At 41.8% G+C, this 13,874-nt stretch overlaps 1 protein-coding gene across 11 annotated transcripts in view; it reads left to right on the forward strand.

Annotated features, from left to right (window-relative positions):
- WDPCP (WD repeat containing planar cell polarity effector) overlaps nucleotides 1-13,874 on the forward strand; it is a 297,766-nt gene that overhangs the window by 143,041 nt on the left and 140,851 nt on the right. For all 11 annotated transcript variants that reach the window (XM_084800209.1, XM_084800208.1, XM_084800204.1 and 8 more), the window contains one exon: nucleotides 11,060-11,123. In XM_084800209.1, the coding sequence (XP_084656335.1) occupies nucleotides 11,060-11,123 (64 nt within the window). The remainder of the gene's footprint in view (nucleotides 1-11,059; nucleotides 11,124-13,874) is intronic.

The raw sequence follows: 13,874 nt of genomic DNA on the forward strand, positions 1-13,874 counted from the left end.
TAGGGAATGAGCCAGGACACAGCGTTTCTCCACTGACTTTCTGCAGTTCCTGATGCAAATTCTTGCCTTGAGCGCCTGCCCTGGCATCCCTCAATGGTGGGCTCTTACGTATAAGCTGAAATAAGCCCTCTCCTCCCCCTAGTAGTTTCTGCGTAGTGTTTGACCACAGCAGCAGAGAGATGGACTAACACTGGCGGGGACTTGCCGCGCTGCCCAGGCTAGCCGTAGAACCAAGGCCCAGTGATCGCAACTGCGCCTGTGTCCTCTGTGCCCGGGCCTGGCTTGATCTCCTCTGAGTTTAGATGCGATACACAGAACTCTTCAGAATGCTCCTGTACCACAAGTTTAAAATTTTCAGATGAGCTCTAGCACTGTCCCTTAAGGGTTTTGATTAGAATATCATGAGCACGTGTGTTAATTTTGTGAAGAGTCAGTATGTGTGAAATATTTCATTCTAATGATAAGAAAAACAAGTTCTCTTCATTTATTCAATTTCTCCTGTACAGTTTTTTTACAGACATATCTTGTTTAGTTTGCTGCTAAGTATTATATTTATTTTTTATTTCTTGTTTTTAGTGCTATTTTTCTTATAATTAAACTTCATACCTGGTGATTCTTGGTATGTTAGAAACTATTGACATATGTGTGTTAATTTTATAGTGCATGATTTGGAACTTTACCATTTATTTCTAATAATCTTGCCGTTGACCTTGGCTCCTAAGGTGGGCAGTGGACTGTCCGCAGTACTCATCGGGCCCCGCGTCATACATTCAAGCTCTGACTCTTGTGTAGTGAACAGTTACGTCAAGGTTCCTTTGTCTTATATGTAATTGCAGAGAAAAAATGCTACTCTCTGAAGTTCTGTGTGATGCTGCTGCCGCTATACACACTGTGATTGTATGCATTCCGGTCTCCCTATAATGCCAATCATATTTTCCCTCTCACTGAATGTTTTCTAAGTCTTTAAGTCTATAAATTTTAATCTTCCGGTGTCCCTGTTCTGTAAGGATGGTTCATTTTATCGACAGGTTTTCTAATAATAAGCCTCCTTTACATCCTTGGAAGGGACCGCTGTGACGGCTAATCTTCATTGTCACGTTGACTAGATTTAGAGTCACCTAGGAAACGTGCCTCTGGGCGTGCTGCGATGGCCTTTCCCAGAGAGGTTTAACCGAGAGGGAAGACCCACTCAGAGTGTGGGCAGCACTACTCCACGCTGGGCGCTAGCAGGCCGTTCAGGCTCCGGCCTGTGGCTGCAGTGTGGCCGTCCACCGCAGCCTCCCTGCCCACCATAATGGTCTGTATCCCTTTTAAAACTGAGCCTGAATAAACCATCTACCCTTAGGTGCTGTCGGGTGTTTGTCACAACACTAGGAAAAGCACCTTCTGGGAAATAGAACATTGAGGTAAAAATCACAGAAACATAGTGAACAGTCTATTTATGAGTTACCATGAGAACCAATGTTTTGCATTTTTGTTAATAGCCATGGTCCTGTGACTCAAAAACTAGGCTTCTTCTTGGTATATTTTCCTGTTTGGTTTCCTAGTATATTAATATTGCTTAGATTGTGGTTAGCTTGTAAGTTTAGCTTACAATTGTTTTTCATTTTTAAAACTTTAAAATTTAAAAATTAAAAATATATGTGTGTGTCTGTGTGTGAAAATAAGTATTGTCAATATCTGAATGTGAATATGTCTAGTTAAATTTAGGTAGATGGCTTTTGACATGGACAAAATAATCAAATTTTATTTCTATAAGTGAGATTTGTGCTCATAAAACAGAAATCAAACAATTCAGAGCCATAAACACGGAAGTAATCTAGCAGCCCCACATTGCAATACCCAGACATAAAACAGATAGAGAAAGAATGTCAACTCTAGACATTGGGATTTGAGAAAAAAATTACTTGGTTAATGTAAGAATACAGCATGTAATTAAACTTGGGAATTGTAGGAAAGAGAAATAGAGGAAAATGAAGTCAGCACTTTAAAATAGGGAGCAGAGAATGCTGCTCAAGAGCGATGTAGTTAGAAGCCACATGTGCTGCCTTGTGTCTGCCATCCCAGAGTCTGGGATTGAAATGGGAATTGCCATGACTTCAGTGCTAGCTATACAGCAAGACCCTATCTTTTAGAAACTACTATAATTAATTGAAAACTGAATAGTTTTGTAATGTCTCCAGAAAGATCTTTTAGAAAACAATGTAGTCAAGTAGGTATTTGGGAAAAAGCATTTATTAAATATTATTAATTCTTATAAAATATTTTAAGGGAAAATTAAGTATTCTTTGACTTTCTTCTTTTTTTTTTTTTTTAAATATTATCCATGGCCAATAGTGATGTGTGTCTTTAATCTCAGAAATAGTGAGACAGAAGCAAGTGGAATTCTGTGCGTTTGCAGCCTGCCTGGTCTTCATAGAGAGTTCCAGGGCAACTGGGCTATATAGTGACACCCTGCCTCAAATAAAAATAAAATTAAACATGGATTTATTATACAATAAAATATTATGTGCCATACACACCAGGATGGAGAATGGTGCTCAGTCACGGAAACTCTATGTTGCTGATGCCCACTGAGGCTGTAACCCATTCTCAAGGTAAATTAAGAAGTGACCCATCAACTTCATGGATATTCAAGTCTACTCATGAATTATTCAGTAGCTATTGTAGTTACTGTTTCTTAGTCCACTGTGTATACGTGCTTCTGACTTATTCCCATCTATCAATTTAATGCATTTTATTTTATTTTCTGTAACTCATGTCTAGATGATTAAAGTTACTTTGAATCTTAACCTAGAATATTCTCTTCTTTTTCTCCATCTTGTCCTGTCATGAAAACACTTTACTAAGATCTATAGGATGGATACATATTTAATTGGTTTACCCTGTTCCATGACATCTGGCTGATTGATTTTTATCATTTGAATGCAGTTCAAATGCTTTTAGTAAGAGCCGTGTCTGAGCCGACTGCACTGATGACTCCTCCTAATAGGTTCTGCTCAGTAGAATGTGGCTTTCATGTGACGTTAAGTGATGACCGTAGTGAAAGACCTAGCACTGGAATGGAAGAAAGGCTGCAGAGAACTGTTGAAAAGGGATGGGTGGAGCACACCAGGGTCCAGGCGGAAGAAGTGAGAAATAACAAGTGCCTTGAGCTGTTATCAGCATTTTAAAATAAACATCTGGTTTAGCCTGAAGCCCTTTGCTGAGCACAGGCCATCTGTGTGTATGCAGAGGTACACACTGGAGAGTGAGAAGCTGCTAGGGAGGACGAGGTGAGGACTCAGGAAGCCTTGCCTTGTGAGGGAACCATGAAGGATGTTCTTTCTGTGTATCTCAGGGAATCCTCTGTAAAAACTGGAATAAGGTATGGTGGGAATTTAAGTTCTTTTTTTCATGTTGGAAATATTGAAAGAGTTCTGAGAATTTAAAACAAGTCAGTGGAGTTTGTGGAAGGGATAAAAAGCAATTCTCTTGTAGCTTTTGTTGAACATGAAAACACTGGTTGGTGTCACTTAACTGTCTAACTTTTGACCACACCTCACGTTCTGTGACTAGCCAGTGAGTAATGTCTTCCATTTTCTGTGTTAGGTCTCCTTCAGAGCTGAGCTTGGCTTTCCTTTGCTTTGTTTGGGGAAAGGCTTGGCTTTTCAGCGTTTTAAATGAATATTGCCTTTCCCCCCATGCACAAAACCTGCCAGTCCTACTTTCCAAGAAATGTTTTTAAATGTGTAATTTTCCAATCAGGGAGTTTCCTATTAGGGGCATTTCATTTGTTTCCAGCTTGGGGCTGTTAAAGGGCAAAGCCTCAGGGTTGGAAGAACCTCACTTGTGCAGGGCTGGCCTCTGCCGGGTTGTTTTTCACCAGCAGAGCTTGAGAGATCTGGTTTCTCTAATTATTTTCCAGTTTAGCTGTAGTAATAGATATGTGCTTATAGCCTACCGAGGCCTTTGTTTGCATTTTCCTTATGGCTCAATGATACCGATTGAGCCTATTTTTTCATGTGTTTATTTTCCATCTGACTACTCTCTGTTGAAATGTCTCCTGAATTTTTTTTTTTTTGCCTATTTTCTAATTGGATTGTTTGAACATTACTTTTTAAATATTTGTGGAGTTTCCTTGCAAATGCAAGTAAGAAAAAGGAACTACTTACTTCATAAGTAAGAAGCATTTGGAAGGCCACTTGTTGACACTGTGGGGGTTTAAATGTAGATGCAGGAGCCCGAATGATGTGTTTGATATTTGGCTGACTCTGAACTGCTGTGGAAATGGTGCTGCAATGAGGAGCATAGGAGGGGAGGAGGGGAGGGAGGGGAAGGAGAGAGAACAGATCCAAGGCCATGGAGGAGGGGACGGCATAGAGAAGGCAGGTGGGATGCAGAAAAGGGAGGTCTTGAATAGCGCTGTCAGCCTGGCACAGCCTACAGTCCTCTGGGAAGAGAAGCCTTGATTGAGCAGCTGCCAAGGCCCGCTTGGTCCATAGGTCCAGGCTTCTACTAACTGATGCAAGAGTGCCCCGCCTCCTCTGGGTAGGAGGTGGTTCTCAGCTCCATTTTTTAAAAATTCTAAACAGAAGCCAGCCAGAAGCATTCCTCCATGGTTTCTACCTCTATGTTTCTTTGTTAAGTTTCTGTCTTAACTCTTCTCCATGAAGGACTGTGGCCTGGAAATATAAGCCAAATAAACTCTTGTCTCCTCACATTGCTTCTGGGCAGGAGGAAACTAGAACAGGAGAATAAGAGATTCATGGGCTTAGGGAAGAAAAGACAAATCCCTCAAGGCTGGGTGTCCATGTGAAAGCTCAGAACGAGCTGTAACTTGCTAAGTGAAGACTCTGGCCTTGTTTAAGTTACACGTAAGCCGTTAGTGGTGGACTGTGAAGAGCACTGGGACTGTGTGTGGTAGTGTAGACCCATAAGCTCAACACACGTGCGGCTGTGGCAGGACTGATTCAAAGCCAAAAGCCCAGGTTATAGAGACCTCGTCCCAAGGCACTGCAATTGGGGGATACTTTTTCTTAGATTTATTTATTTATTATTGTGTACACAGTGCTCTGCCCGCATGTACACCTGTAGGCCAGAAGAGGGCACCAGATTACATTATTGATGGTTGTGAGCCACCATGTAGCTGCTGGGAATTGAACTCAGGAGGAACTCTAGAAGAGCAGTCTGTGCTCTAAACCTCTGAGTTATCTCTCCAGCCCTGGCGGGAGGGGTGGGGGTGGGCGGAATACTGTTTTAATTCCAGTTCTTCCAAAGAGCAATGCCTCTGTAGACTCTTTAATTGGACTTGGAGAAATCAGATGACCTGCTTCTGTCTCTTCATGGTGTTTTATCTAATGACAAGCACTAGAAAACACTTGTCACCTGCAATCTGTCCTACAGATAAAGTGCAACTGATACGTTTTGAAAACCATGAAGTGTAAGAACAAGATACACTCTTTAGACCATAGATGGAGAAATCATACAGGGTGCCCGTTTTTGAGTTGGTTAGTTTGGGGAAGCCGGAATTTGTGGATTTGTGTCCTTGAAAGGTGATGCTACATAAAGAAACAGCTCCAGCATTTGCCTAAGAGCCACCCGAGCCTTCGGCTGAAATCTAAAGCTATGTGTCCATCGTGTGAGAGTCTAGGAGGTTGGTCAAGGAACGGTGACGGGGTCCATATCTTCCAGGAATGGACCTGCCTTAGAAGCCCTAGTTTATCAGTCATTGGCTGGGAACAGCATGGGACAGGTGTATTCTAGTGCGGATGGATTTCAGATCCCAATACAGCCACCAGGGCATCTGTTGGCAACCGAAGTCTGTTTTCCGTACAAGTGTAGAGGATAGTTATTTCATGTCAGCTAAGAAGGGGCAAAACCAGAAATGTATGTGGTCAGCTGTGTTCACCATTACAGCCCACCTTATGACAGCAATGTGCCCGTCCCCTCCTTAATCTGCTATCTACCTTTCCTTCCTGTGTGGTGACAACTCAGATGCATCTACCTCATGTAGTATTGGCCACTGCTTTTCCTAGCCGTCTAGGAGTCATTCCATCTCTTGGGGGTCATTGACAGACTGACAAGTTCGTTGTCCTGTTGAATAACCCCTTGGGCGTCGCTGGATCGATGACCAGTTTTCTGTTCCAGCTCTCACATTCAAACACGTTCAGAATTCATCCCTGTGTTCCCGTGGCGCGCAGTGTCCGATTACAACGCTGTGGGTACACAGTGCTCTGCCTTACCAGCTCCAGCGCGTCCCCAGCACGTTGTACGGATACACACTGCCCGTTATCAGCCTGGCATCAGGAGAGTACTGGAGACACACGGGAGCGTGGTATATGTTGCATTGTGGGTAAAGGTCTCTGTGATATCTTGTAGCCTAGAAATGTTAGCTCAGATTCAAGAACTGTGCAGCGTGGGCATCCTCAGGAGCAACCAGCCTATGTACTCTTCCCGTATTTCAAGATCCCAGGTATCCCTGACTTTAGCGAAGCAGAGCTGCCTTGGTAGTATCTTTAAACTCCGTGATGACTATTAGTAGTTCCACTTTCATCTGCCCCTGAGCTTCAAACGGAGAATGGCCTTTCTAAGCCACCAGAGAGGCTCACATAGAGCCGTTAACTGTGTATAGCACTTAGTCATTCATCCACCTTGCTGGAGGGAGCAAAGAGAACCGAGCAGCAGTCAATTAGGCCCTACTGCCTGGGTAGCTATCACTCATCAACACTGTCCCTGCCCCATTGACCCAGTGTAAAACATTGCTAAGGAGCGATCACTTGAAAGCATCAAGCCAAAGTTGCCCATCAAAAGAGTCTTGTGTCAATCTTAACTCCCTCAGAAACAGGACAGCTTTAGTATATGTCTACTCAAGAATGATCAGTCATCACCTGGGAACAGCTTGTAGAAAATAAGGCCACACCAGGAAAACATGACAATAAATCTCAAAACGAAGGAGCTGGGGCTGTTGATCAGTAGCACTCCCCGCGGTGCTACTAATACATCTGAGAATCATATCCTAATATATACTATACTGGCATCTATAAATAGAAGTGAGAGTAGTGCTGCTGTGAAGAATAGGAAGGAATTGCTCCTAGAATTAAAGTATCCATCAAATGAACAAAAATTGATAGAATAGCCTTTTAAATATACTTAGAGTAGTCATGATGGTGCTCCAGGAGATCAGAGACTGCTACATTCTGGGAAGAAGTGGCTGTGACATGTATTGCTTTCTTCTCTGCTAGGGCACATGGGGTTAGACAGAAGTCTGCAATCTTCACACGTCTAGCTGGTGCCCGAGGGCTGTAACAGACATTGTTTTCAAAACCATGTGTCTTTGTTGGGGGTTTATTTCTGTGAAAAGATACCATGACCATGGCAAATCTTATAAAGGAAAACATTTAGTTGGGTCTGGCTTACAGTTTAGGAGGTTTAGTCCATTATCATCATTGCAGGAGGCATGGTAGCATGCAGGCAGACATGGCGCTGGGGAAGGAGCTGAGAGTCTATATTGGGATTGGCAGGCAGCAGGAAGAGACTGATACACACTTCTTCCAACAAGGCCACACCTACTTCAGCCAGGCCAAACCTCCTAATGGTGCCAGTCCCTATAGGCCTATGGGGGCCATTTTTATTCAAATCTCTACAGCATGGTTATATATTTTGAACTTTCTAGTGGTTTCTGTGGACTGATAAAGACACTTGGAGTGTTTATCAACCCCAGGCTAGGATAGCAATCCAGAGAATATCTACAGAAGCAGAGCTAGAGAGTTAGATAGCTCAGCCAGGAAAGCGCTAGCTGCACGCACGCACGCACGCACGCACGCACGCACGCACGCACGCACTCATGCATGCATGCATGCACACACGCACGCATGCACGCACGCAGACACACAGGCAAACATAACAAATACATATAGCACCCACTGCTGTCTCAGCCAGAGGTTGCTAGTTGGGGAAGCAGGAGCAACACCAAAGCATTTAGGAAACAGAAAATGAAAAAGGAAGATACTTAATGGAACATTATATTGCCTTAAAAAATACAATGCAAATGGCCATTAAGGCAAATTTTATTTTTAGAAACACGAGAAGGGCATTTTACGATGGTAAAGGTGCAGTTGGTTAGGAACAAGTAAATGTGTGTTTGATAACAATTTCAAATGCATCAACATAGAAAAGCACTCAGATTCATCATCCAGTGTAGTGCTACTTATCAGTAAAAATACCCAGTTAGCAAATACATACAAGATGCTCAGCGCTGATAGTCACTGGGGCAATGCAAATCAAACCGCAGCACAAGACTATCACAGACCCACTAGTATGGCTAAAGTGGTGAAGATTTCATTTTCTGAGAATTTCATGAGTCCTGTATTTACACAGCTTTTCTCTCCCTCCCTTCACTCCAACACACACACACACACACACACACACACACACACACACACACACGAACCAGGTATAGGAAAGTGACTCAGTGAGTAAAAGTGCTTACTGCACAAGCATGAAGACCTGAGTTAAGATCTTAGCATGAGCAGCAACACAAAAAGCCAAGCTTGCCCACAGGTAACCCCACTGAAGGGGCAGAGGGAGGAGAGAATGCATCAGAGGCAAGATCACCAGATTCTGCTCACTCCCTGTCTGGCCAAAATGGTGGACTTCAGATTTGTGAGAGACCCTGTCTCAATAAAATAAGGTGGAGAGAGACGGAGGATTCTCTCTAATATACTCCTCTGTGTGTATAGCTCTGTGTACTGTATATAAATGCATACACTCTGGCTCCACATGAGAGGTGACATGCAGTCCTTGTCTTTAGGGGCTTGGGTTACCTCGCTTAATACGTTTTCCAGTTCCATTCATTTTCCTACAAACTTCATTTTTATCTTTGGGTGAATAAACTCTCACTGTATCTGTGTACCACATTTTTATTATCCACCAGCTGATGGCCACCTAGGCTGATTGTGTTTCCTTGCTGCTAGTGAATAGAGCTACAATAAACTCAGGTGTGCAATTATCTCTGTTAGAATAAGGAGTCCCCTGCGTTTATTTAAAAATTTTTTAAATTGAATATTCCATTGTTCAAAGGCATAGGCTTCACAATGGCATTCTGTTTCACTACTTTCTCCAATTTCAATGTGTCCTAGGTATGCTTGCCAAAACTGATATTACAGTGTACGTTCTGGACATGTTACCTTCGAGGTGCCCAGAAGTAAATAACTTGACTATCAGAAGAGATATGGATATTAGGGTTGTGAATGTGAGTCAGTGACCTGGTTATTAAGATTGGAATAAACATAGAAATAAAAGGTCATAGAACACTGACTTCTAAGGGAGGTAGAGAGAAAAAAAAAATCAGGCTACCAAAATGGAAAACAAGAAGTGAAGGAAAGGAAAGACCCAAGGCCATTGATTTCAGGGGCCACAGTTTGCAGGCATGGATGTGGCTCTCGCAGCCAGACTTTCAGTGTGATCGTTTGAAATGGGTGGCTACTCCAGCTGGAGGGTTACAGGGCAGTCAGAATGGCAAGGGCCTGCATAAGCACTTTGGCTTGCTGCTTGCGGGGTTTTATGACCTCCCCTCAGTGGCTTCTATTCTTCTTGCACATTGTAGCACTTCCCGTTATGATAAACTCCTTTTCTACAAAAACAAACAAAATTGCCCAAAGGCCTATAGCTGGGAGAAATTTGGCCAAATACTGGCTTATTAGTAAGAAGAGGCAAGGGCATGGGAGAAGTGGCCTTCAGAGACATCAAGCTGAATACGGAGAGTGTACACGGTCCAGAACCTAACAGCTTACATTTAATATTAGCAGTTGTACACTATCAATCTTTAATATTTATTTTTAATTTAAAAATGTCATGATATTTTCTACCACTGCATTTTGCAATATAAAATACAGGGTGGGGAACAGTTTATAAGCTATTTTGAGGATTTGGAAAACTGATGAGTTCTATCAATATGAGTCTGCATTCATAGCAAAGCAAAGACAAATTTTTGTGCCCAAACCTGTTTGACGTGTGTTTGCAATGGGCTTTTCTCCTGAACTCTTAAACTTTTTGTAGAGGTACTTTATTTAAACTTGAGTTTGTTCTAATTTGTCTTAGCCCACACTAAAACTTTTAAAAGAAAATCCTAGTCGGATGGTGGTGGCGCACGCCTTTAATCCTAGCACTTGGGGAGGCAGAGGCAGGCACATCTAATTTCTAGGACAGCCTGGCCTACAGAGTGAATTCCAGGACAGCCAGGGCCACATAGGGAAACCCTGGCCTTGAGAAACCAAAAAACAGAGAATCTACAAAGAATTATGGACTTGGGAAAGAATACAAAGTAATATCTTTTTAAAATTTATAAATAAATAATTTGTATTGTTCTTTTAAGTTAGCTGAGAATATATAAAATTTACAAATGTGAGATTTTATAATGTGAGATTTAATTTTTTACCTTTTATCTAATAAATGCAGAAGTGAAGTTGTGTTTCATGCTGTATTCTTTATATCTCCATAAGCTTCTCTTTAAAAACCCAGTAAAATGAAAAATTTTAGGCTTTTACTTACTTCTAATTTTTCATCTCCCCACACTTGTCAGTGTCTCCTTTGAGTTCTGTTCATCCAGAAGTGACACTCATGGTCCCCCAGGCCTCTGTGCTCAGGTCTTGCACAGCATAAGAATGTGTCCTACGTTGGAAGAACCTAGTGGGCCAGACCCTTTCTTTTGGAAAATATTTTCCCCATCAGGAGAATGCAAACAATACCAAATAAATACACAAAAACAAGCCACTTTCCCCTTTTAAGGTTTTGGTCACACACACAAAAAATTGTCTTTGTTCTGTCTGAATGCAGACTAATATTGATAGGACTCATCAGTTTTCCAAGTCCTCAAAATAGCTTGTAAACTGTTCTCCATCCTGTATTTTATATTGCAAAATGTGGCATCCGAAAGCATGACATTTTTTAAATTAAAAAATAAACATTAAAGATTGATAGTGTGCAGTTTATTTGCTGTGTAACCAACTGTTAACAGAACTTACCAGCTCATACCTAATGTTTTGTTCACGACTGACCCCTTCCCCCCCTTTCATCACAGGTACCAGAGGTTTGAAAAGGCCTTTCTCTTAGCTGTTGACATTGGTGCTCGTGACCTGTTTATGGTAAGTCATTCCTGGAGATGATTTTTGTGCCTTCAGTTCTAAGGCTGAGTAAGTTGTCAGCTTTTGTGACCATTAAAACGGATTAGTGTCATTTGCAGCCCGAGACACACAGAGGGAAGGCATTATTCTACCATGGCTTGCAGCTTTGCCTTCGCGAAGCTGGTCAAGAGCTATCTAGTATCTTTTGACTTGTTGACATTTTCCTTGCTAGGGCCAAAGGGCCTTTTATGTTTTCAAAGCATTTATGATTTTTGAACTTTTCTCTCCATGAACCTTGATGTGCAAGATTGACACCTTTCCATCTATGAAGTTTAAATGCCTTTCTAATCCATGCTTTGAGCAAGCCTGCAGCTGCAGAAGCCAGGGAAACTGGCTGGGGGTGGGTGGGGGTAGAGGAGGCAGGAATGGGGGGACGTGTCCCAAAGATATGAACACACTGTTGGACCGTTAGGGTTCAGTGAGAAGTAAGCAATTATGAATGCTTTGCTCATGTTTTGGCATAATTAGAGAGCAAAGTGGATCTACAGCTGTGAGCCTGACACACTCTTGCCCTGCCATTTGTCACTTTCCCAGTGGTGAAGTTACCCAGCTTCTTACAGACCCTGGGATAAAGGTCAGATTCCTGGCTCTTTGTTTGTTTTTGAGACTGCGATTTAATTAAGGTGCTTCTCTCTTCCCTTTCCTCCCTCTAAACCCTCCCATCTACTCCTCCTCGCTCTGGGGTCCTGTCTTATGCGAACTTTTCACCCTATCAAGGTCAGATGAACAAAGTGGCAATTCCATTGTTATCAAAGAAACAGTAACAGTAACAGTAGCTAGTCTTTTACACTGTGAAGATTCTGTTGCTATTCCCCCTGTATAGTGTTTATCACATTTGGTCATTCATGTTTCCATTAAATTTGATATTAAAATTCTAAACTACTGATAAAAAATTTAAATTTCATATTCTCATGTCAATTATATATACATTAATCATGAGAAAATAGTACTTGTTTTCAAAAGAGTAAACAGTATATTTGCCATCTTCATTTTGTTCTCTACTTGGGCAGACGTGCTAGTATATTGAGAAAAGTTTACTGTTTTCATCACAATCCATCCTGCAGATACCACGATGTGTAGGACATTCAATTACAATTTTACCCACCTGTCTTCCTTTTCTCCATCGTCTCACCTGCTTGTTATTCCAGTAGAGGTATATGGTCCTCCTCTCTCTTGCTCCTCTCCCCTTCCCCGCTGTCTCCCACTCCTTCTCTTCCTCTTCCTCCTCCTTCAAGAAGGTCTCAGTATGTAGCTCTATCTGGCCTGAAACTCACTCTGTAGACCCACCTGAGGCTGGGATTAAAGGCACCAGCCCTTATTTCTTGTTTTATGTCTATAGTTAACCCCCTTTCTTTTTGGCCAAGTGAGATCTGTGATTATAGTTATAATTTTTTTTTGTTGTGCAAAATTTTTCTCTAAGAATATTATATTCCGTCACTTCCTGCCTTATTAATTAACAAATATAATCATAAAAATACTTCTAAAGTATTTTCATATTTGTTTTAGCATTTTAATCTGTTTAACCCAGTACCAATTTAGACAAAGTCTTTGTGTTCATTCAAATCTCCTTAATCCAAGTAGATTTTCTGCTGATGGGTTAAAATAGGAGAGGATGACTAGACTTTCGGATTTGGAAAAGTACAGACATTATTCAGAGTGCCACATCTTCACTCTTCATCTAAGACATTGCATTTAGCCAAGGTCTATTTTTAAGGGATCTCAAAATATAGAGTGCTGAGGCCTCAGAGCTGTGTTTAAGTTTATGAAAGTACTATGTACATTTGAGACTTGATGTTGAAATTATCTAAAAGAATTTATCATGTTTTCCTATAGATTGATTCTTACTGTTTAAATTTCATCTGGCCAGAGGTTCATAGTCTCCATTCTAAGAAATATTACCTCTTTTGAAAAATAAAAGTTTATAAAGTAAGCAGGATTATCTCTACTTGCAAAGGATTTATTATCCTTAAGCCATCTCTTCCTTAAAGATTAAAAATAATACCAAAGAGACCACAGAAAAAGAAGTCTCTCTGGCTGTGGACCTAGCGCAGTGGGGAAAGTGTTTGGTAAGCACACACAAGGTCCTGAGTTTGATCTCTACCACTCACAAAACAGGTGTGGCGCACACACCTATAATCCCACTCCTGTGAGGCAGAGGCAGGAGGACTAGAAGTCAAACTTACCCTTGGTTTACAAAGCAATTTTGAGGCCAATCTGGGCTACATGAGACTGTCTCATGTCGGGAGCGGAGGTTGTTTCTTTCCTCTCCTGAATCCAAGCTCCCAGGATAATGACTCATGAGACTCAAGGTAATTATCTACAAATACCTAGGCTATATAGCCAGGCCCTTCTCTGACTAGCTCAAAACTTAATAACCAATTATTCTAATCTACCTTCTGCCACGTGGCCAGTTACCTGAGCTCAGGTACACGCATCCATCCTCTTCACAACTTGGCGGCTGAATCTCGTGCACCTGGCTCTATCACAGAATCCCTTCTCCTGCTGGATGCCCCGCTTATTTCCTGCCTCAACCATAGGCCATAGTTTTGGTTTTCTTTTAACTTTAATCAAAATTTTATCACACAAAGGTTGTCACATGATTGGATACGTCTCTACTTTGTGCACAACTATCCTCACTCTCCACAGGAAGGCTGCTTCTGAGCTTCTCCTGTGGTGGCACAGCGCTACAATCCCGACTGTACCAGAACAGTA

The sequence above is a fragment of the Acomys minous genome (genome assembly GCF_964271855.1).
Source record: "Acomys minous genome assembly, chromosome: 10".
Taxonomy (NCBI): domain Eukaryota; kingdom Metazoa; phylum Chordata; class Mammalia; order Rodentia; family Muridae; genus Acomys; species Acomys minous.